The sequence below is a fragment of the Salvia hispanica genome, chromosome 2, assembly GCF_023119035.1.
Source record: "Salvia hispanica cultivar TCC Black 2014 chromosome 2, UniMelb_Shisp_WGS_1.0, whole genome shotgun sequence".
Classification (NCBI taxonomy): Eukaryota; Viridiplantae; Streptophyta; class Magnoliopsida; order Lamiales; family Lamiaceae; genus Salvia; species Salvia hispanica.
The window spans coordinates 29,503,489-29,525,908 of record NC_062966.1 but is presented as its reverse complement, the minus strand read 5'-3'; the positions used below and the strand labels follow the sequence as shown (position 1 = coordinate 29,525,908).

The 22,420-nt window shown below is 35.4% G+C and overlaps 5 protein-coding genes across 11 annotated transcripts; 4 read left to right on the top strand and 1 right to left on the bottom strand.

The window, feature by feature from the left end:
* Window positions 1-1,006: 1,006 nt before the first annotated feature.
* LOC125203352 (ethylene-responsive transcription factor ERF019-like) lies at window positions 1,007-1,533 on the top strand. The gene has a single exon (XM_048101676.1). The coding sequence runs from the start codon at window positions 1,031-1,033 to the stop codon at window positions 1,364-1,366; it is 336 nt and encodes a 111-aa protein (XP_047957633.1). The 5' UTR covers window positions 1,007-1,030; the 3' UTR covers window positions 1,367-1,533.
* A 1,487-nt stretch (window positions 1,534-3,020) lies between these two features.
* Window positions 3,021-5,665, top strand: LOC125206752 (probable serine/threonine-protein kinase At1g54610). Its single transcript, XM_048105985.1, has 8 exons — window positions 3,021-3,419; window positions 3,496-3,780; window positions 3,859-4,176; window positions 4,249-4,476; window positions 4,564-4,667; window positions 4,738-4,813; window positions 4,897-5,193; window positions 5,274-5,665. Exons 1-8 carry the CDS (start codon window positions 3,021-3,023, stop codon window positions 5,466-5,468), a joined length of 1,902 nt encoding a protein of 633 aa, XP_047961942.1. The 3' UTR covers window positions 5,469-5,665.
* Window positions 3,786-8,841, bottom strand: LOC125207293 (UPF0301 protein CAB604-like). 7 transcript variants are annotated; one of them, XR_007173947.1, is made up of 7 exons: window positions 8,507-8,841; window positions 6,843-6,991; window positions 5,905-6,645; window positions 4,987-5,089; window positions 4,541-4,670; window positions 4,289-4,459; window positions 3,786-4,162 (listed from the first exon to the last, which is right to left on the bottom strand). XR_007173947.1 is itself a non-coding variant. In XM_048106569.1 (3 exons), exons 1-3 carry the CDS (start codon window positions 8,742-8,744, stop codon window positions 5,992-5,994), a joined length of 1,041 nt encoding a protein of 346 aa, XP_047962526.1. In that variant the 5' UTR covers window positions 8,745-8,841; the 3' UTR covers window positions 5,763-5,991. The 7 variants fall into 7 exon arrangements, 1 of the variants encoding a protein (XP_047962526.1); XR_007173945.1 differs by having other exon boundaries at window positions 4,289-4,670; XR_007173949.1 differs by having other exon boundaries at window positions 4,322-4,670.
* Window positions 8,842-12,916: 4,075 nt separating this feature from the next.
* LOC125204918 (flavonoid 3'-monooxygenase-like) lies at window positions 12,917-15,397 on the top strand. Its single transcript, XM_048103692.1, has 3 exons — window positions 12,917-13,039; window positions 13,351-14,436; window positions 14,624-15,397. The coding sequence occupies exons 2-3, from the start codon at window positions 13,519-13,521 to the stop codon at window positions 15,245-15,247; spliced, it is 1,542 nt and encodes a 513-aa protein (XP_047959649.1). The 5' UTR covers window positions 12,917-13,039; window positions 13,351-13,518; the 3' UTR covers window positions 15,248-15,397.
* Window positions 15,398-19,404: 4,007 nt separating this feature from the next.
* Window positions 19,405-21,769, top strand: LOC125207993 (cytochrome P450 71AU50-like). The gene is made up of 3 exons (XM_048107521.1): window positions 19,405-20,393; window positions 20,906-21,161; window positions 21,254-21,769. The coding sequence occupies exons 1-3, from the start codon at window positions 19,500-19,502 to the stop codon at window positions 21,619-21,621; spliced, it is 1,518 nt and encodes a 505-aa protein (XP_047963478.1). The 5' UTR covers window positions 19,405-19,499; the 3' UTR covers window positions 21,622-21,769.
* The last annotated feature ends 651 nt before the right edge of the window (window positions 21,770-22,420 follow it).

Genomic DNA, 22,420 nt, shown 5'->3' with positions numbered 1-22,420 from the left:
TATCGATGATCGAGAATATTTGTTGTTGAAGAGTTGAAGCTAAACAAACAATTTTGGTGGGTCGTTTTTTAATAAACCTTAAGGTCACTTCATCTTATAATTACTAAGCGATTATAATGGTATCTGTTCAAGACAAGGTGCATGCAACCCATATGGGCTCTTGAGAATTAATGACATTGACACCACAGTTAAGAAGCTGAGTTATTACTTATTATTGCAATCATTCACAATGTTTCCTTTGATCTAGCTAGTTAGTTATTCGTTGTACCCCGTCAAAAGTCAAAACTGATGAAAACCACATTTACATCAACATAATGAAATGATGTCACGCATGACGGAAACGAAATGATGCTTCTACGGCCGACCAAATGAAATGATGTCACGCATGACGGAAATTACCACATACTCCGTAGTATATGGGCAAGTCTACATTTTGACCCAGGACGTCACTATTGTTTTATATTGCCAAATTGCAGCACGTGACTCCATTTCAAATTAAACCATAATACGACTATATCACTATTTTGGGTTACATTTGGTATCTTCCTTAACCAATAAACAATAACTTCATTAAACGTAAATTAAATAAGATTATTTTCAGAAACAGTCTAATTTTAGCACTGCTAAGAAGACGGGGCAAGAATTATTAAATATTTGAGAAAAAAGTGACAACTAAATATGAAATACTACAAATAAACACGATATGTAATCATGAGCAATAGTAGGAACCTTCGATTAATAATTGATGGATTGGATGAAGTAATGAATTAATATTTCTTCAAGTTGATACATAGCAGTGCATAAATTTTGGTCACAAGTGGGCTCAAGATATTAATTTAAAAAAGATTTACTTTGACCGTTGAAAATCTTGACTTGTTACTACACCTCAAAATAAATTTAACTATACTATGAAAATCGTTGACTTTCAATATTTCAACCTAATATAAAAGTCCCAACATTCAAGTCAGAATGCAACCAAATCTTTTATTTTCTTTTTTTGTTATACTCCATAAAGGAAAAGAAAAAGAAAATGAGCAGTTCATCATCAGAGGAGTGTGAGAGGAAGTACAAGGGCGTGCGGCGGCGCAAGTGGGGGAAATGGGTGTCGGAGATAAGGGTCCCCGGCACCCAAGAGCGACTGTGGCTGGGCTCCTATGCCACCGCGGAGGCGGCCGCGGTGGCACACGACGTGGCATTCTACTGCCTGCGAGGGAACTCGTCGCTGCAGAATCTCAATTTCCAGACGCTGCAGTTGCCCCCAGGTGTCGGTATCGGGTTGTCGCCCCGCTCCGTGCAGAGAGCGGCCTCGGACGCTGGATTAGCCACCGACGCCCGCTTGGTCTTACACAGGAGTTCATGCTCATGAATCATCGGAGACATATATTTCAATATTTCTGTTGAAGATTATCTCTAGTTATATGGTGGATTCTGCTTAATTAAGAATTTTGTTTTAATGAAACCAGAAATTCATACTCCACATAACTTGAAATTCAAACTTTCATAGTATATTTCTTTTCTTTTGGTCTCAGCTAATTTCATGGAGTACTAGTTTTATGTATATATGTTGGAGTTGGTTTGAGTTTCAGTAATACTACTAGCTAGTGAATATAACAAATTATCTTCACAATAAAAATATATATGGTCTTCTTAATTTAAGTATCCACTAATGAGTTATATATGTGCTTCACTAATTCTTCCACTGCTTTTGAAAACATTGGAATTTGGAACTAATCAAACATAAATTCAACATTATAATCATCATTATTATTTTCTAATAGCCCACCTCAAACATAGTGAATAGACCAGACCCTAAATGTTAGTAATACTACTAGGATTTATGCATGTAAAAAGTCGATTACAGGATTTTCTAAAAATTTATGGACCCCTGGCCGGGATAAATATTAAGTGTTTCATCTTTATTTATTTATAATGGATATAGAGTTAATTTTTGTATCAACTAATTAAAATTGCTGTTTTAAAGTTGAGGATTATGTTTTTTGGGAATGTAATTCTATGAAATGTGATTCATGGGATGTGATTTTAAGGAATACGACTTAGGAATGTGATTTCAAGGTATATGATTTTTAATAGATTACTTATTATGTGCTTGAAAATATTTAGAAAAATTACTAAAATCTTGAATTCATATGAATCAATTAAATTCAATTAACTGATTGACGTAATAAGTGAATGAACTAATTGACTTAATAAAGTTCAATAAGATTTTTAGTTAACAGTAATAATAGGACGATCCATAATTTTAATTTACATTAAGATTTACTTAATAAGTTAGTAATTGAAAACGTAAATATAATAATTCTAGATATTATTAATATTTCTAAATTTAATAATTACGTTTACATAATATGTATTACTAGTTGATAAAATCATAATATAATAATATTTTACTATTATAATAATAGCTAGTTATTATTCTAATTAAATATGACTCATATTAAATTTTTTCTTAATTAATTATTAATTTATAATAATATAATAACAATAATTATTTTTTTTTTAAATCAAATAAACACAAACTACAGCTTAAGTTTGAACTTTACTCTTCGAAATAAATGAGCACACGCAATTTTTAAATGCTCCAATTCTTGAGTAATCATATGTTATCACTCCAATTTCTTTTTTGTTTTGTTTTTTATTTTTAAAAATATTAATAGGAAAAAAAAATAATTATTGATGTTATTTAAAAATATTATTGATTGTTTTCTGGAACCCAAAATCTCCCATTAGGCACCTCCAAACCTTGACCAGGATTCTAGTAACAAATAATATTGTTTCAATATCTATATATAAATATTCATATGCATTTAGGCAAAAACATTTGTAAAACCTTACAATGATAAAATCTGGTGTAGGCTTTTGAAATTCAAACCCTTTTTTGGGATTCCTTAGAACAATTTTGAATTTTCAAGAGGCGAAAGAATTTCCACATATCATCAAGATCTTTCAGGGCATTATGTGTTATTTGAGAATTTTAGTCTTAATTAATTTATGAGACTATTATGGGGTGCATATGTTCAAAAGGAGCCAACGTTAACAAACATGATGCAGCAAAGAAAGAGTTGGACGGAAGCAAATCTCCAACTGAGCTATCTCTACCGGTACCGGTGGAGGTCATAGTGAAAGGCAACAACGGCTCCTCTGTGCACTCCCGATTGTCGGTAAAATTGAGCTTGCAATCGAGTTATGTTAAGGCTGAACACGTCGAACAAAACCCCAAGAACAAGATCATCGACCGGCCCGCTAGCGGAAGAGGGAAGCAAGCGCCAGTCCCAAGTATCACGAGACTTCCCCTCGGCACCAAAGGCGAGGGGTGGCCGCCCTGGCTCACTTCGGTTGCTGGGGAGGCAGTCGAAGGATGGATTCCCCGGAGTGCGGACTCATTCGAGAAGTTAAAGAAAGTAAGGTTTCTCTTAACTCTCGTCCGAGTTTGAACAAAGCATTGGTTTGCTAACGTGATTATACTGATATGTGCAGATCGGACAAGGGACGTATAGTAGCGTCTACAAGGCTCGCGATCTCAAGAGCGACAAGTTCGTAGCAATGAAGAAAGTGAAATTCGCTCAGATGGATCCAGAGAGTGTTCGTTTCATGGCGAGGGAGATTAGCATCCTTCGACGGCTAGACCACCCGAACGTGATGAGGCTTGAAGCCATCGTGATATCGAGCGTATCAGGGAGTTTGTACCTCGTGTTCGAGTACATGAAGCATGACCTAGCCACACTTTTAGAGTCTTCCAAGTTCAAATTCACCGAACCACAGGTTAGTTCAAATTAAACTTGCGAGTGAAATTCAAACTCAGTAACCTTTCACCCATCAACTAACTACTTCCATATGCAGATCAAATTCTATATGCAGCAAATTTTACTCGGGCTTGAGCATTGCCACAGCCAGGGAATTCTTCACCGTGATATTAAGGGTGCAAACATCCTCGTCGACAGCAACGGATCTCTCAAGATCGGGGACTTCGGCTTGGCCACAGTCCTCAACCCTCGCAAGAAGCGCCAGTTAACGAGCTGTGTTGTGACTCTGTGGTACCGAGCCCCAGAGCTTTTGCTCGGAGCAACGAATTACGGAGCAGAAGTTGATTTATGGAGTGTTGGTTGCATTCTTGCTGAGCTCTTCACAGGGAGGCCTATCATGCCTGGAAGAACAGAGGTATTTCAAATTTCAAACCAAAACATAATATTATAACAACAAAAATTGATCGAAACTCTATTATCTTTTCAGGTGGAACAAACACACAAGATATTTAAGCTCTGTGGCTCACCAACAGAAGCCTTCTGGAAAAAGACGAAGTTACCACTTGCGAGCAGCTTCAGATCGCAGCGTGTCTACAAACGTAATATATCACAGACGTTCAAGGACTTCCCCTCGTCTGCGCTGGATCTTCTCGAAGTCCTCCTCTCCATAGATCCACAGGAACGGGGCACTGCTTCTTCTGCGCTCAAGAGTGAGGTATATACATTACTCTCTCCTTGCCCTCTTTTTGAAAAAACACCATATTGAATCATCCGCTCACGCATGAGCCTCTCTTGGTTTCAGTTCTTCACTTCAATGCCTCTGCCCTGTGAGCCATCTAAAATGGCGAGGTACCCTTCAAGTAAGGAGCTCGGAGCCAGGGCTAGAGATGGGGAAGCAAAAAGGTAAGCCTGCTAACAAAAAACACATAAAACACACACTATTCTCTGAGAAAACTATGTTTTGGTCCTAATACAGCCGAAGAGGCAAGAGCGTTAAAGGAGGCCAAGGATATAAGATTTCAAACACACAGAAAGCTATTCCAGGGGGACAGGTTCTCTATTTATTTTTACATGCTTTTATTATCATGCAATTTCAAGAAAAATTCGAGATTATGAACAAAATTTCTTAAAACAGGGGAAACCTAACAAGAGCACAGGTTATCAGTATAATCTAGACAGTGCCTTCCCTATTGTGGCACCCAGAGTTAGCATTGGACGTGCTCACCAGTCGAAGTCTGTGATCCACCCAAACACAGCAGGATACTCTTGGAACAAGAAGATGAATGATAGTCCCAACCATTCAGTCCATGGCCTACGCCACCAGCAGCCTGCAGAGCTCATGAGACAGGGGACAGAACTATGTCAACCTATAGTAGGCTCCTTCGACTTCCATCCAAAGAATGGCAGAAGGAGATTTAATAACGACTCAACAGTATGTTACTTAAGAAACACAGCTAAGTAGCTATCTTCAGTGGTTTTAAACACGTGTCTGAAACTCAGCCCGTATGATTTTTTCAGGGATACATGCCAATAAGAAACAAAATAATTTACTCGGGGTCGTTTATGCCTCTGGGAGGGAACATGGGGGAAATAATTAAAGGGCACGGGAGGCAAATCCAAGTAGCCATGCACAAGGCACAGCTCAACAAAGTCAGGTCAGACCATGAAGATCGAGACACTCTGATGATAAACGAACAGCAACGATAAAAAATAGATCTACTATGGATGTAATTGCCTTAAAAGGATTAATGTAGAAGCATAATTTGTCGCGGGCAGAAGATGAGTCTCAAACAAGCTGAAGGAGGGAAAGCTCCACTAATGTTAGTTCAGTGTTAGTCGAGTAAATTTAAGTAAAACATACGACTCTATAAGGATATTTATATTTTTGGGCAGAAAATGTAGATTCGAAGCGTAGGATGACATATACAATTACAAAGCAGCATTTTGTCTGTGTAAACTATGCAAACAAAACACATAAATAGTGCCCATATTCTAGGTGTCTGAATAATCAATGCCAACAAAAGCCTCATCTTTTATTTCAAAAGTTTCCTAATAAAGATTATCATCACAATATTTAGTTGCAATCAAAAACTAAAATTTTATTCATAGAGTAAAAGGGGGATAAGAAAAAGAGTAAAATTACTCTTTCAAGAATCTTGAGCTAAATACTGTACATAGGACCAAGCTCCCTCCACGTTCTTGAATCTGAGTTGAAGTTGATCGGATAGCACTATATGTCCTGTTTTGGCTTGCGGCTCAACTCCGAGTAGGGACCCCCCATTAGTTGCAGAATTTTTTCCCACAAGTTGTCGGGAGGAGGCCTTTGCGACTCCAAAGATATCAAGTTGGAACTACATGCAGCAACGTGCCAGTAATCAGACTCGATTTCCTCTCTTAGCTGGTCCAGCTGCCATCCCGCGTATCCCATGAAGAATGTAAAATCTTGAGACAGAAGTTTCCCTTTTTTGATCATTGCCGATGCTTTACCCAAACTATTTCGGGAACCAAAATATACCCCTGGAATGACCTTTGCAAAATCAGCAAGTCCCGTAGTTTCCTCAGATCTTAGCAGAAACATACTGGCATGGAGGGGTCCTCCGAAATGCAAACTACAGTCGTCAAACGTGTTTCCCAATACAATACCACTGGGGTTCATATGTTTCATCTTTTCGTGAAGGGGTCTGTTTATGACTACCCCAAAAGGCCCCTCCTGTGGATTCCTGGTTCCAGATCTGAGAAGAAGCACTACCGTCCTCTCAAAGGAGCGGACACCATCAAGTTTTTCCGTAGCAATAAGGAGGCAGCCATTTTCGGGTGCTGAAATAGGGTGTGCCCACTTGGAGGGAAGAGGTTTTAGTCCGGGTGATGTTTCATCTTTTTCAGCCTGCAAGAATATTTCAGTAAACAGTCAACATGAAGGACAATATTTTATAGTACCTCAAATTCAAGTTTCTAAACCAAATTTAGCATTTATTTTAAGTATCGTGTTTCCAATTACACTAAACACCCACATAATCAAATGAAAGTCTTAAACATCTGAAAACCTCCACAATGAATGACATCAAGTGGAAAGATAAATACCTGTTCGAGAAAGTACCGCTGAGCCCTAAACTCTCTCCAATCCAAGGGTTTGCATTGGGGATTCTGCGAGTTTGTATTATCTGATTTCTTGATTCCGGGAGAAGGATTGTTTCCATCTCCTCCAGCTTTCAAATTATCATTGTTTCCTCCTGCAAAGACAAAACTAACTATATAAGTCCACTAGCGGTACAGAGGCCTTACTGAATGATACTTGTCATAAGACATCAGCCACAAAAAAAACATAAAATACACTCCTTGTTTCAGCATACAACTACAAGATGAAACAAATAATCCACTCTTTTTTAAGAACATTAAAGTACTGGAGGAAACAAGACTGCTATGAATTAAAGAATATACATGGCAGTGTAAAATGTTCTTCATATAGCAAGAACCATTAAAACACTTATGTTACAGAAAAATCTTTCTTAATGTTTGTTATAGTGTAGGACCTAATCTTGAAATATTAGGAACCGGAACAACCAAAGGCAGACTTCTGAGATTTTTTTATTTAGCAAAATGGTTAACAGCATTCTAAAATTTGGTAGGACATCAGAAACAAACTTATTGAATTACTAACTTATACGGCTACACCCTGGACCATAAAATGAGCATAAACCTTTTAAGAACAGAGCTTTACATGTAAAAGAGAGGTTTTGAGTACCGGGACCTTCACTGTTGGCTGATGCAGAAAAATGATCAAAACATACTTAATAGCTATGTTCATCTAGTCTGTTGTTGCAAAGCTGTAATTAAGTTTGACGATATACCCCCTCGACAAGACCTCTAAATCAATATAAGAATGAAGTCTAACTCCATTCTCTGAATCATGAACCATAAGGAGCATATTCTACTCTATATATACACATGTGTATATATATTTTTGGAGGAAACTCTAATCATTTGCAGTGTTCGGTTGCTCAAGCACCCCCAGTTATTTTTATTTTAATCTTCCAATTTATAATACTTCTGATAAGTTAAATTTTAGCAGTCTTGTAGTCCATTTTTTTTACTTTATCTCCCGGCATGCTATATTTCTGGCTCCGCCCCTGCTTCTACTCAATGGAGGATACCGGGGTGCTAAGAGAGCACAGCCCTAACCAGATTTCAACTTTATTTTTTACCTTATACTCCTTCCGTCCCAACTAAGTTGATTCATTTCCTTTTTCGATAAAAAAGTAAACATACAACCACTCTTACTTTATTCCATCACATACTTTACTATCTCTTTATCTTTCCTATTGTATTCATTTCTCTTACTTTTCAAGACAATTTCTTAATCTCTGTGCCCAAAAGTTTTGTCCCAATTTAGTTGGGATGGAGGGAGTACTAGTATTATGTATTTCATGTATTTATATTTAAGCATTCTACACAGAAATTTTTCGATTTTAGCATCCCAAAAATATGCTTATGCATCCGCCCCTGAATATCCTATCAACAAATTAAGAAGCCTGACTAAAATCCTGATTGCTTTTCACAATCCACAGCATCTCACACAAGAAGAAGGGAAAAAAATACAGCGATCACCGAATTTCTCTACTAAAAGAAGTTTATAGGAGCAACGGCTTATCTTCCACTTAGAATTCAGCTAGTCAATTGATCAAACACCTTCTAGCATCAGCATTATAAAATTTCTCTATAATCAATTAATTAGAAATAAAATTTACCAGAATCAGAAGAGGAGGAATTCGAATTAGAATTACTGGAATTTCCGGAGCTCATTTTCGCCATAGCTCTAGCTGAAACAGATCGAAGCCTACAATTAGTCGGCGCAAATTCTGGCTTGGACAATCGGAGGTCCGAATTCATCGAATAATTATTTGAACTCCAGCAAAACGGTTTCTCCGAGAAGGAATTCCTCGGCATAAAGCCACTGCTTTTCACATGCACACACCACAGATCCATAGTTTTGTCCAGAATTCAAAGCAGAAATGAGAGAGGAGAGAGTATGGTGATCATGAGATGGAGTGATAAGGGAGAAATAACTGAATGGCGCAGTTTACTGGAGCTGATGGGAATAAGTTAGCGGATTTTAAGTCAGATATTTTATCTTGCGCCGTTTCGGCGGGCCCTACAAGCTTAATTTATATCGGAGTAGAATATTTAAATAGCCATAATAATTCCGTCACAAACTAAGCTCCTACGTTAGAATTTATTTTATTATTCAAAGTTAAAATTTACTACTCCCTAAACACTAAAAATTCGAGCAATGACCTTGTTCATGTGATTTTCAGCACTACCATATACATAGTCCTCGAGTATTAAGAAGTTGAGCACACTGTACACCTATACTATTCACCAATATTTAGAATACTAATTTTGAGAGACGCCTATAATGATAAACTGATCTATTTGCAATTTTTCATTATTACGACCCAAAATCATCTCAGAACTTGTTGGGCTTGGATCACCTTAGTATTTAGAAGTTGATCCGACTTACACAATAGCATACTATTTAGATTTAGACTAATAATAGCAATTAGGTCTGTCAAAATGGATATCGGGTATTGGATACCCAGTATCCAAATCCGAAAAAGTCGGGTAATTGGATATCCGAAACCCGATTTTTCGGGTATCGGATCGGGATCGGGTAGTGGGAATTTTGGATGAACCCGATCGGATATACCCGAATTATCCGATTTATTTTTAAAATTAATAAATTATATATTTTTTTATTATAATTACATGTAATTTAATTTCTTAATTATAAGTGGATGGATGAAAGATGTTAATATGTAATTTAATTTCTTATTATGGATGAATGAAAGATGTAATTTAATTTAATTTTTTTAATTTAATTTTTATTTTGGAGGGATGAAAGATGAAAAATGTAATATAATTTTTTAATTAAATGTGGATGGGTAAAAGATGTTAATATGTAATTTAATTTCTTATTGTGGATGGATGGAAAATGTTAATATGTTAATGTTATAACTTATGAATTTTGTATTTTTAAAGTTTAGAGTTATTTTTTCTAAAATTCGATCTATTACAAGAATTTGTATTTCCAATAATTTTTAGTTATTCTCTTAAATTCAAACTACTACAAAAATTTTGTATTTCTAAAAGTTTGTAGTTATTTTCCCTTGAACACTACTTCAACTTTGTATTAAATTCGAACTAAATAGTATATTAAATAAACCTTTAAAATTGTAGTTAATTTTCTAAAAAGATTAAAAAAATCAAAAATCAAAATCACAATCGGGACTGGATACCCGATATTTCGGGACTGGATACCCGAGTCGGGTATCCGGGTACCCGAAATCAAATTCGGGTCGGGAATTGGGTATTGAATTTTGGGTATTTCAGGACCGGGTACCCGAAAATTTCGGATCGGGTATCCGCGGGTACCCGATTTGACAGGCCTAATAGCAATATCAAAATTATAGCAATATCAAAATTATACAATGCATACCATGCATTATATCTGTTATAGTTAAAACTAACTTTTTCGAAATAATAGCAATATAAAAATTATACCATGCATATATTTCTCAAACTTTGAATTTTCAAATTTTCATTACTACGACCCAATCAAATATAAGAGTTTCACTAAATCCGGATCTCAGACACGACCACAAATAAATCTCCACATATAAATATAAGTAAGCTTCACTATACTAATTCTTCATTTCATTCGTTTCCACACCACTCTAATATTTCCCCCTTTTTGTAACCAAGAATTGGAGACACATCATGGTGTGTATGTTCTTATTTGTACGTATATATATACACTTGACATGTGTATATATATTTATCAATTTTTGCAAATACTCTGTTATTGAAATGTGTTAGAAAGACTTATTATATCATGATGTTTGGTGCCATTCACTTGGTACTCTCTCAATCTCCCAACTTCAATTCCTTGCAGCCATCTAGTCCATCAGGTCATTATATTTCTAAATTTTTTGAATATTAATTTCTGCAGTTACTCCTTGATAGCCACCGGTGCATCTCTATGAAAAGGCTCTGCCGAGCACCAAGTGGTTAGCTACGGTTTCCAATCAACCACGACGGCCAATATCCTTTTCGACATCTTCAGCGGCTTAGGAATGCTTGCCTTTGCCTTCGCCTTCGCTGGCCACAGTGTGGCTTTGGGATTATCCATTCAACGGTTGTAAGCCATATCTCAATACTTTAATGATTTCGATAATGAAATCTAATTCTAGATTTGAATTAATTCAATCATAACAATAATACTACAAGAGAAGATAGAATCACCAACCTCCATCCATACTTTCTTCTTTTGATGTAGAGGTTGGATCCACCAATTGATGTTTGTCCTCTCTTTGACCTCTTGATTTTAATGATTCTTTTGACGAATATAGAATCAAGAACCAGTGGTGACATCTAAATTTTATGTCAAAGTATATTTTTAGGTTTTTTAGATGATTTGTATGGACTTTTACATAATAATTTATATTAAACATAAACTAATTTAAAAAATTTACAAAAGAAAAAAAAAGTTAAGAACCGTATTCACTCCGTCCCATCAACATGGCTCCTCCCATGTTCAGAATTGTACTCTCTCTGTCCCACAAAAATATGAACATTTGCGACATCACGAGAATTAATGTACAATTGGTAAAGTAAGAGATAGAAAAAATAATTACAGTATTGTTAGAGGAGAATGAGGCTCACCTTATTAGATAGAAAGAAATTACCTAAAATAGAAGGAGATATTTTTATGAGATATCCCAAAATGAAAAATGTCCTTATTTTATAAGAAGAAGGGAGTATATGTATATAAGTGTTGAATATATACGTTATCTGTGTCTATCTTATCTTTTTATGTGAGTGTATCTCTTTCATTTTTGTGTGTTTCTGTTGTGTATAAATAGAAACACACAAAAATTAAAGAGATACACTCACATAAAAAGATAGTCACGGGTATCATATGTGTTCAGAATTTATATATACATATATACAGTTTTTTATTCTATATTCGTCAAAAGAATCATTAAAGTCATGAGGTTAAAGAGGGGACAAACATCAATTAGTGGATTCAACCTCTACATCAAAAGAAGAAAGCATGGATGAAGGTTGGTGATTCTATTTGCTCTTGTACTATTATTGTTATGGTTGAATTAATTCAAATTCATAATTAGAATTCATTATCGAAATCATTAAAGCATTAAGATATGGCTTACAAGGGTGTCACCGTGGCTTATCTTATCGTCGTGCTATGCTATTTCCTCATTGCCATATCCCTGGTATTGGGCATTCGGAAACCAAGCTGTGGATGATGTCCTTCTCTCTTTGGAGCACCCGAATTGACTCATTATAGTGCATCTAATTTCTTTGTGTTTATTCATGTTATTGGAAGCTAACAGGTAATGTTACGTTGCATATATCATACAACTTACTTTTAACCCATCTATCATTAAAAATAAAAATATTAAAATTGCATATATTTTATTTATTTTAAGCTACATTAGTCCAATAATGCGGGTCCATCTACAAAATAGTTTAAGAATGAGGTAATTGGTGTGTTTCGCTACCAACAATCTATGATATACTGCTCACTTTGGATAGATGTCTCACACTCTGATTTGGTACGAGTTTTAAAAATATACGAAAAATGGGATGAAAAAAAGTTAACAGACACCTAGGTTAATAATAATTTGTGTCACGAACATTCAACATTTCCAAGTATATATCTCAAGAAAAAAAGTTAACAGACACCTAGGTTAATAATAATTTGTGTCACGAACATTCAACATTTCCAAGTATATATCTCAAAAAAAAGTCTAGATTAATGGGATAATTGGTCTTCGTATGGGTAGTAAGGCGCCTAAATATGTTATGTGACTTATGTCATAATAACTGTAGGACATTGATATGATTTTCTATTCCACCTCATTTAACTTTAAGAATGATTCTAAAATATGGAGTATGCTATAATCTTATTTTATTGTTTATTTCAGTTGATTATAATACTCCCGTAAATTTATACAATTTGATTACAATAATAAGCCCCCTAACCCCATGTGACCCATTATCTAAAATTGTATTTAACAATTAAATCAGCCCCTAGCTCTCCATGTGGTTGTGATCCAACATCGAAAATTGTGTATGATTAAGTAGGCGATCTAAATCTTGTTTACTTTGGTTGGCTTAAGCTCATATTAGACTCATAGTTTCTCTAGAATGAGAACTAAGTTTGATGCATCAAGAATTCAAGTTTCTTTGTCAAAAAGGTAAGTTTCTTGATTTCCACTTGTACCATAATTTATTTATCAACGTTGTATATACAACATCACCACTTTATTCTTTAGCGCAAAACTATGTAGTGCTTTCCGACAAACTTTGCCAATACAAATTGATATATGAGAGTTTTGTGTTGTTTTATTAGTCTTGTTGCATTATGTAACTTCCTCTATTACAGATTATTTTTACTTTATTTGTTTTGCAAGACTATGTTGGATAAAAACAATCAGAATGTTTGCCACTTCCCGGTGTATATATATTAGAATGAATATTTGAAATTGTCATATAATGTTGATTGCAGATGTACTAATGTGTGATGAGTAAAGGGTAAACCAATCAAACAATGTGAGATTTTCGTTAAACCGATTGGTGATAGAAGCAGTGAGTAGTTATTTAAATTGATTTTATTACTTCACATTTTCGATATAAGTGGATATCTCAACATACTTATAGCTGCAAACCCTCAAAAATGCCAAACTACCTTGAATCTCTATTAGCCCTAATACTTATAGCCGCATTAGCAATGCTCTCAAGGAGGCTTCCCAAACGTCCCTCGCAACGAAAGCTTCCACCGGGGCCGAAGCCATGGCCGATAATAGGTAACATGAACCTCCTAGGTTCTTCCCCACACAGATCCCTTCACTCTCTCTCCCAAAAATATGGTGATTTAATGCTCATAAAGCTAGGAACATCTATAGTTTTAGTAGCATCCTCACCTGAGATGGCCGAGCAGTTTTTGAAGGTGCATGATGCAAACTTCGCCACAAGGCCTGCGCTTGCTGCAGGCAAATACACGGCCTACAATTACTCGGACATGACATGGGCACCCTACGGCCCATACTGGAGACAAGCACGTAAAATCTTCTCGGAGGTGTTGAATACAAAGAGCCTTGAATTCTTTAAGCCAATTCGAGTTGAGGAAGGGCGTAGCTTCCTCTCCCGTCTGCATGCCCTCTCAGGCAAGCCAGTTGTACTGAGAGAGCATTTGTCACACTATACATTGTCCAACATTAGTAGAATGGTGTTGAGAAACAAGTGTTTTAGTGAAGACAAAGAAGAAGATGGCCGTCATAACTCCATATTCAAGCTCGATGAATTGCAAGCTATGTTGGATGAGGGGTTTTTGCTCAATGGAGTGATCAATATTGGAGATTGGATACCTTGGCTTAGTTTCCTCGATTTGCAAGGATATGTTAAGAGGATGAAGGAATTGTACAAGAAACTTGATATATTTAATGAGTTTGTGATTAAAGATCATGAAGCCAGAAGAGCAGCAGAAAAGGACTTCTTCACCTTCAAAGATGTGTTAGATATGTTGTTGGAGATGGCCGAGAACCCTAATCTTGAGGTTAAAATGACAAGAGATTGTATCAAAGGATTATTACAGGTATCTAATTTCATGCTTTATGTTAAATTGTGATCTTTGTACCCTCGATAAGGTGTTGTTTTATTGTTTTCTTTTAATCCCTAGTCTTTTTATTGTTACCCTAATTTATTTTGGAATCTCTCTACCAGCAATTTTCTAGTGCATAATTTGGTTGCTTTTGTTTTGCGATTCTTTACTTGACGTAAAGGACTTGCTATCCGGTGGTACGGACACGTCTGCTGCATCAATCGAATGGGCTATACACGAAGTACTTAGGCACCCTCGAGTAGCTGAAAAGGCAAAAAAAGAGCTGGACATGGTAATAGGAATGAACAGATGGGTAGAAGAGAGTGACTACTTGCAATTGCCATACATAAATGCCATAATCATGGAGACATGGAGATTGCACCCGCTATCTCCGTTGCTACCACCCCATTGTGCGATTGAGGACTGCAAAGTTGCAGGATACGACGTACCAAAGGGGACACCTGTGATCATCAACACATGGAGCATTGGGCGGGATCCCAACTTATGGGATAATCCCGAAGAATTCTTGCCAGAGAGGTTTCTCGGGAAAGATATTGATATGACAGGTAGTGATTTCTCCCTCTTGCCATTCAGCTCCGGGAGAAGAAGGTGTCCGGGATACAAGCTTGGCCTTAAACTTGTTCGAACAACACTGGCTAATTTGTTGCATGGTTTCGATATGAGGTTGGTTGAGGGTATGAGGCCTCAAGATATATGTGTGGAGGAACTATATGGGCTCACCGTACATCCTAAAGAGTCTCTTGAGATCATCATGGAACCTAAACTCGCACCCCACCTTTATTAAGTTCTTATGGTTGATGAATGAATGTACAACGTTGGGTACTAGCTATATTGGCTAATGTTTATTCTCATTACACATTTTCTTTGAACAATGTATTTGGAGAGTTGAAAAATGTACTAATATAGCGTTAGAAATATATATTTAAAATTATATAAGTAATAAAAGTATCTTAAAAACCAAATAGTTTATACCATATAAAGATGACTTTAAAAAAAATGAATGAGTGCCGGGAGTAGTAAGAATAAAGTGCATATAAATATAAAGTACTCCCTCTGTTTCACTATAGTTGAGTCATTTTACCATTTCGGGAAGTTTCTTTATAGTTGAGTCATTTCCTTATATGGTAACTTTTTTCTCTTTGTTACTTCACTCTTTCTTACTTTATTCTCTCTACTTTATTCACTTTATACTTTATTCTCTCTACTTTTACCTCTCTCTTACTTTTTTATCTATTTATTTAACAAACTCAATATTCATTTCTAAAACTCCGTGCCGAAAAGTTTCGCCTCAACTATGGCGAAACGGGGGAGTACATATTATACTATTCATTTTTCAGAAGCCCAATTTCAAGAAAATTATGGGCCCCCTTGAGCCAATATCTTTGGGCTTAAGTTACAGAAATGGTTGCCCAAAAACGGCCCAACATACATAGGAACCTATTTGAATATATACTCCCTCGTCTCCATTAAGTCCATTTCTCCATTTTAGTTAGTCGTCGGCTCATTCATTTTTATTAATAAAAAAAGAATAAATCTCACATTTCACTAATCTTATCCGCTCATAATAGGAACTGGTATTCGTTATTTTAGGATCCGTCCATTTATAATCAAACTTTAAATAATCTATTGTGCTAAATCTCTATCTTATTATATTTGTTTATGCCCCAGCGTATTAATTTCCACGCAATAATAGTCAAAGAAAATTCACAAATGATGTACTGAAGCAAAATTAATTTATTCTCAATTAAATGTAAAATAAAAATAAAACAAATTAAAAATAAATATTGCTCCGTACTCTCTCCATCACGCATTTTTAATCTTTTTTGTCATTTTTGTCCGTCCCTCATTTATTGTCCACTCACACTTTTTACATGACTTAAGGCTATATATTTGGAGATGACATGCTTAATCCAATCAAAAAACGAAATCTTACAACAAAAAATTATCCATCGAAATTTCACTTAATTTCACGGAATTTATTGCAAATTTTTAGAACAGGACTGTTAGGCTTGTTGTGAGGCAACTCTACCTAGGATAGTGTGTTAGTATAAACTCCCTCTATCCCATTAGAAAAGAAACGTTTTCCTTTTTGGTCTGCCCATTAAAAATGAAACGTTTCTAAAAATGAAAACAATAATCTCTCTACTTTTTCTTCTCTCTTACTTTACTCTCTCTTCATTAACTCACAAAATAACACTATATAAAATCTTGTGCCAAAAAACAAATGTTGCATATTTAATGGGGAGGAGGGAGTATATAGTTTGTATGACCACGCTGCAAGTTAGGTTGTAGATCCATAAAGGATCTATAGAGTTTAATTAGAGTTTAGAGTTTAGGTACTACAACACAAACTAGTTAGTGTTTTAAAAACTGGACCGGACCGGCCGGTTCGACCGCGAACCGGTGGGCTGTCCGGTCCGGTTTACCTATTTAAACTAAGACTGACAATTTTTGATCCGACATGATAATCCGACACGAAGTTAACCCGACATGAACACACACGTTTAGGATTTGGGTCCTTATAAGGTCGACCCAATAAGAACCCGAAAATTTTGGGTTGGGTTGGGTTGGGTCGGATCGGATTGAGGTCGGGTTGGGTTATCCGTTAAGAAAAAAAATAATTATTTTGATTATTTCTATTAATTAAAATAATATATTAAATTTTAATTTTAATTATTTCTATTAATTAAAAAAATATTATAATTTTAATTATTTTTATTAATTAAAAAAATATTATAATTTTAATTTTATTAGTAAAAATATGATTAATACTTTTATTAATTATTTTTTATGATAAAAATATATTACCTCATACTTAAATTTAATTAAAAAATAATAATTTTAATTATTTTAACTTTATTAGTTAGATTTAATTTTAATATACTTTAGTTTTATTATTTGGATTTAAAAATTATTTAAATTAATTATTTTAATTTTGTAATATCTTATTTATCGTGTAATACCAGGTTTTAATTATATAATATCATATGTCGGTCGTTATCGTATAGCGCTTATATTGTGTAGTAACTTACTATCATTAAACGATGACCGATATTTTTTTGGATAACACGAAATCCGCACGAATCCGACACGAATCTGTTTGGGTTGAACCCGATAAAAACACGATGATTTGCGTTGGGTTGGGACCCGATAAGATTGGGTCGATATTGGGTTGACCCGATAGCGACCCAATCCGCACGATTTGCCAGCCCTAATTTAAACCAGTGTAAGGTTGAGCGCTTGATTTCACGGTTTTCCGGCGGTTTTTCGCGGTTCCGGCATAGTATCGGTTCGAATTTTTTTGAACCTAAACCGAACTACGGTTCAAAAAATCGACGGTTTTGGTTCGGGTAAATTCTCACGGTTTCGGTTCGAAACCGTAACCGTCGATTACAGTTTCGATTTTAACCGCCGGTTCGGTAAACCTTGGGCAGGTCTAATTATTACTAACGTTATATTATAGTTTATTATTTATTAAATATATATTTTTATAATATGTATTTAATTAATGTAGCCTAACTATTGATATTAAATTAAAAAATTTTAAACTAATTAATAATCTGTATTCATTATAATATTATTCCACCACATACATTTTTTTGAATTAATATTAACTTTATTTATTTTTATATGTGAAATATAAAATTTTATCCACACTAACTAACAATTTATATATTTTATTATAATCACTAAATTTTAATGTTTTATATTTGTATATATACTACTACTTATTTGTAAGATTGAATGTTTTTGTGATACATTATTGATCATATTTTATCATTTTGTACTAAATTGGACACTATATTTTGCATTATATATTGAATTATATATAATTGTAATAGTAAAGCGTTCGACCAAATCTTTCATTTTTCATATTTTTATAAGACTACAGATTTCATTTACTAAATTTGTAATATATATTTATTTTTGTGGTCCAAATCTTTCATTTTTGATATTTTTATAAGGCTATTTTTTATTTTTTATTCACATATTTTATTATATGTATTTAATAATAAATAATATATATGTTTATTATATATTCCGGTTCAACTAGTGGTTCGACCAATGAACCGGTTGAACCAGTGAAACAGTAACAGTGCCGGTTCGCTTGCCGGTCCGGTTTTTAAAATATTGCGTGTATTTGTCATATTTTTCACATGCTCACATTCAACAACGTACAAAATACGTTTAACAAAGAAGTTTCTCTTCACATCCTTAATAGAGTAGCACTTTAACAATGTATATATACAAAATACAGTTAACTAGCAAGTTCCCCTTCAACAAATATGGAGAGTAGTTCATGGCTACTTTCAATAGCATTCATCTCAAAAATCATCAAAATTAAATCAAAACTCCCACGTATATGTTAAGAAGATCAAGGCTTTGTGCAAGAAACAAGACATGTTTTTTGGCTATGTGATTGATGATCACTTTGCTAAGAAGGCTGGTGGAAAAGATGATGCAAATAAAGACTTTGTTGATGCTTTGCTGCAGATAGCAGATGATCCTAATACTGAAGTTGATATCACAAGGACACCATCAAGGCATTGTTAATGGTACTAATTTATCACCAGTTTTTGACTGATTTAAAGTTGATATGCAAGATGTAAGATTTAAAAATACATCAGTCTAAATATTCTTAAAATTTATGATAAGAAGTCTCAACTAACTAAAAACTTTACATTATACCCTCCAAATAGCTGGTAATTACTAATTTTTATAAACTTAAATTATTTCCCTATATTTACATTTTGTGTGGTGTGGATGAGCACAGCAATAGGAGGAATAAGTACAACACATTTCAGGTGGTATGATGGACTTTTCATTCAACTATTGCAATAGAAAATCTATTGTCTCATCCCATAGATATCAAGTTTCATTATTCAAAATTAAGTTTCACTTTCACATCCCAAATACCAACAAAATATGCACTACTATATAACATAAAACAAACACACAAACATATAACTGAAAGATATACAAGGTATCCAATATTTCTTACAATAGTGAAGCTAGCAAGTTCTCACCCCAAAAGAATGGAAAATTCTTGGTTACTATTAGCCCTAATTTCTGTACTCACAGTAGCCTTCATCTTAACACTATTCAAACCTCACCGGCAGCAAAAACTCCAGCCACCCGGTCCAAAACCATGGCCTATAATAGGCAATTTAAACCTTGTTGGCTCAATCCCACATCAATCCCTCCACCACTTATCAAAAAAATACGGCGAAATCATGCTACTAAAATTCGGAAAATTCCCAGTTGTGGTAGCATCATCGCCCAAGATGGCCGAGCAGTTCCTCAAGGTGCACGACGCTGCCTTCGCCTCAAGGCCTCCTTCAATGGCCGCCGGAAAACACATCAGCTACAACAACTCCGACGTATCCTTCTCCCCCTCCGGTCCATATTGGCGAGAAACGCGTAAAATACTCATGTCCGAGCTCCTGAGCAGCAAAAAACTCGACCAACACGAGGAAATTCGCATTGAGGAGAGACGTACCTTCTTCGCGCGCCTCAGAGCCCTCTCGGGGAAGCCAGTTGTGCTGAGAGAGCATCTATCACGTTACACACTCTCAACCATTTGCAGAATGGTCGTGACCAACAAGTACGTTGGCGAATCAGACGAAGAGGGGGCGATCATCGATGAGCATGGCATGGCGGAGATGATGCGTGAGTGGTTTACACTCAATGGAGTGTTCAATATCGGTGACTGGATACCGTGGCTTGGCCCGCTTGATCTGCAGGGGTATGTGAAGAGGATGAAGGCTTTTCGCAAGAAATCGGATTGGTTTTTCGGGTTTGTGATTGATGATCACGTGGCTAGAAGAGGCGGCGGTGATAGGGATTTCGTTGATGCATTATTGGAGATAGCTGAGGATCCAAATGCTCAAGTTGAGCTCACAAGGGATTGTCTCAAGTCATTGATCATGGTACTAATTTCTCATCAATTTAATACAGAGTTAATTAATGATAGAATTTATCCTAACTTTTTATTGATTTTATTAATTACTACCTCCGTCCCTCATTAAGTGTCACATTTAGTGTGAGCACGAGTTATAAAAAATATAAAGAAAAGTAGATTGAATAAGTTAGAGAATTATGAGTCTCACTTATATATAGTATTAGTTTTATAATAAAATGTGAGTAGAATTGGTTGGTGGAATGTGGGGTCTAGTTACCATTTATGGTAAAAGTAAAATGTGACTTTTATTATGGGACACACCGAAATGGCAAAATGTGAATCTTTGAAATTCATCAACTTTATTACTCCCCCATCTTGCAATTCAAAATTCCACTTTGACTAAGCGCATGTCTTAAGAAATAAGATAAACTAAAAAGGAAATATGAACATCTGAATTTGACACAATAAGCATATATCAATCATATTTCGAAAAATATGGCCAAGTTTTGAATTCTCAAATTAAAGTGATTATGAGTGCAGAATGTGGTGCTTGGTGGCCCGGATACCTCAATCACAGCGGTCGAATGGGCTATACACGAAATGCTCAGACAACCGCGCATAATTAAGAAAGCGAGAGAAGAACTGCACACGGTGATCGGTAGAGACAGATGGGTGGAAGAGAATGACTTCACTCAATTGCCCTACATTGATGCCATCATCATGGAAACATTCAGATTGCATCCAATTGCTACGTTTTTAGGTCCCCATTACGCTATTCAAGATTGCAACGTTGCAGGTGTGTCTGAGGTCTCTTTTCACATTTTTGTAAGGACTAGCCAGATATGAAATATTAGATACTAACATAAACATAATATTACATGCATGTAGGATACCACATATCAAAAGGGACTACCGTGCTCGTGAATACATGGAGCACGGGCAGGGACCCGAGTACATGGGATGAAGCTGGAGAGTTCATGCCTGAGAGGTTTGTGGGGAAACATACTGATATGACCGGAACTAACTTTTCCCTACTGCCGTTTGGCTCAGGTAGGAGGATGTGTCCTGGATACAACCTTGGACTTAAGATCGTTCGAACAACGCTGGCTAATTTGTTGCATGGATTTGAGCTTAAATTGGATGAAGGCATGAGGAATGAAGATGTGAGCATGGAGGAACAATATGGACTTGCCACAAACCCTAAACACCCTGTTTCTATCGTTATGAAACCTACACTTCCAACCCACCTTTACTAAATTATTTATTGATTGTTAAATATTTTCAACAAGAACTCTAGAGATAATATGGATTCTTTGTAATGTGTGTGCATATATGTGTGAATTATAGTGATTCTACCCGAATGGACAACACCTGTTTATCAAATTATATCCAGCTTCTCCTGCATTGACTAGTGGAGTACTTTTATGTTTCAATTTTTGATAGAAATCTACGGATTCCATCCTAAAACCAATTTATGAAACCTACACTTCCAAATCACCTTAACTAAATTATGTATGGAAATTTACATTACTCGTACAATCCAACTAGTATTATAAATAGTAATCACAATATTCGTACATATCCTTAGACATAATCAACATTGGATCACACAGAAAGAGTAGTTAGAAACACATTTCACGCGGTACATACATTTTCATACAAACATGGCAATAGAAAGTCAATACAAGATATATATAGTTGCAAATGTCACATCCCCAAGATATCAAATTTCATTATTCAAATTATATTTCATTTTCACATACCAAAACAAACAACATGCGTACCATAAAAAATAAAGGAACCAAATAGTTAAAAGATAAGGTATGCAATTATTTTCTCAATAGTTAATCTAGCAAAGTCTCACCCAAAAATGGAAAATTTTTGGTTACTATTAGCCCTAATTTCTGCACTTGCATTAGTCTTAATCAGAAAGATATATTCAAACCTCATCGGGCGGCAGAGCAAAAACTCTGCCCTCCCGGTCCAAAATTATGGCCTATAAATTTATGAACATTCTCTAAGGTTGGCAATTTTTGATCCGATGCGATAATTCGA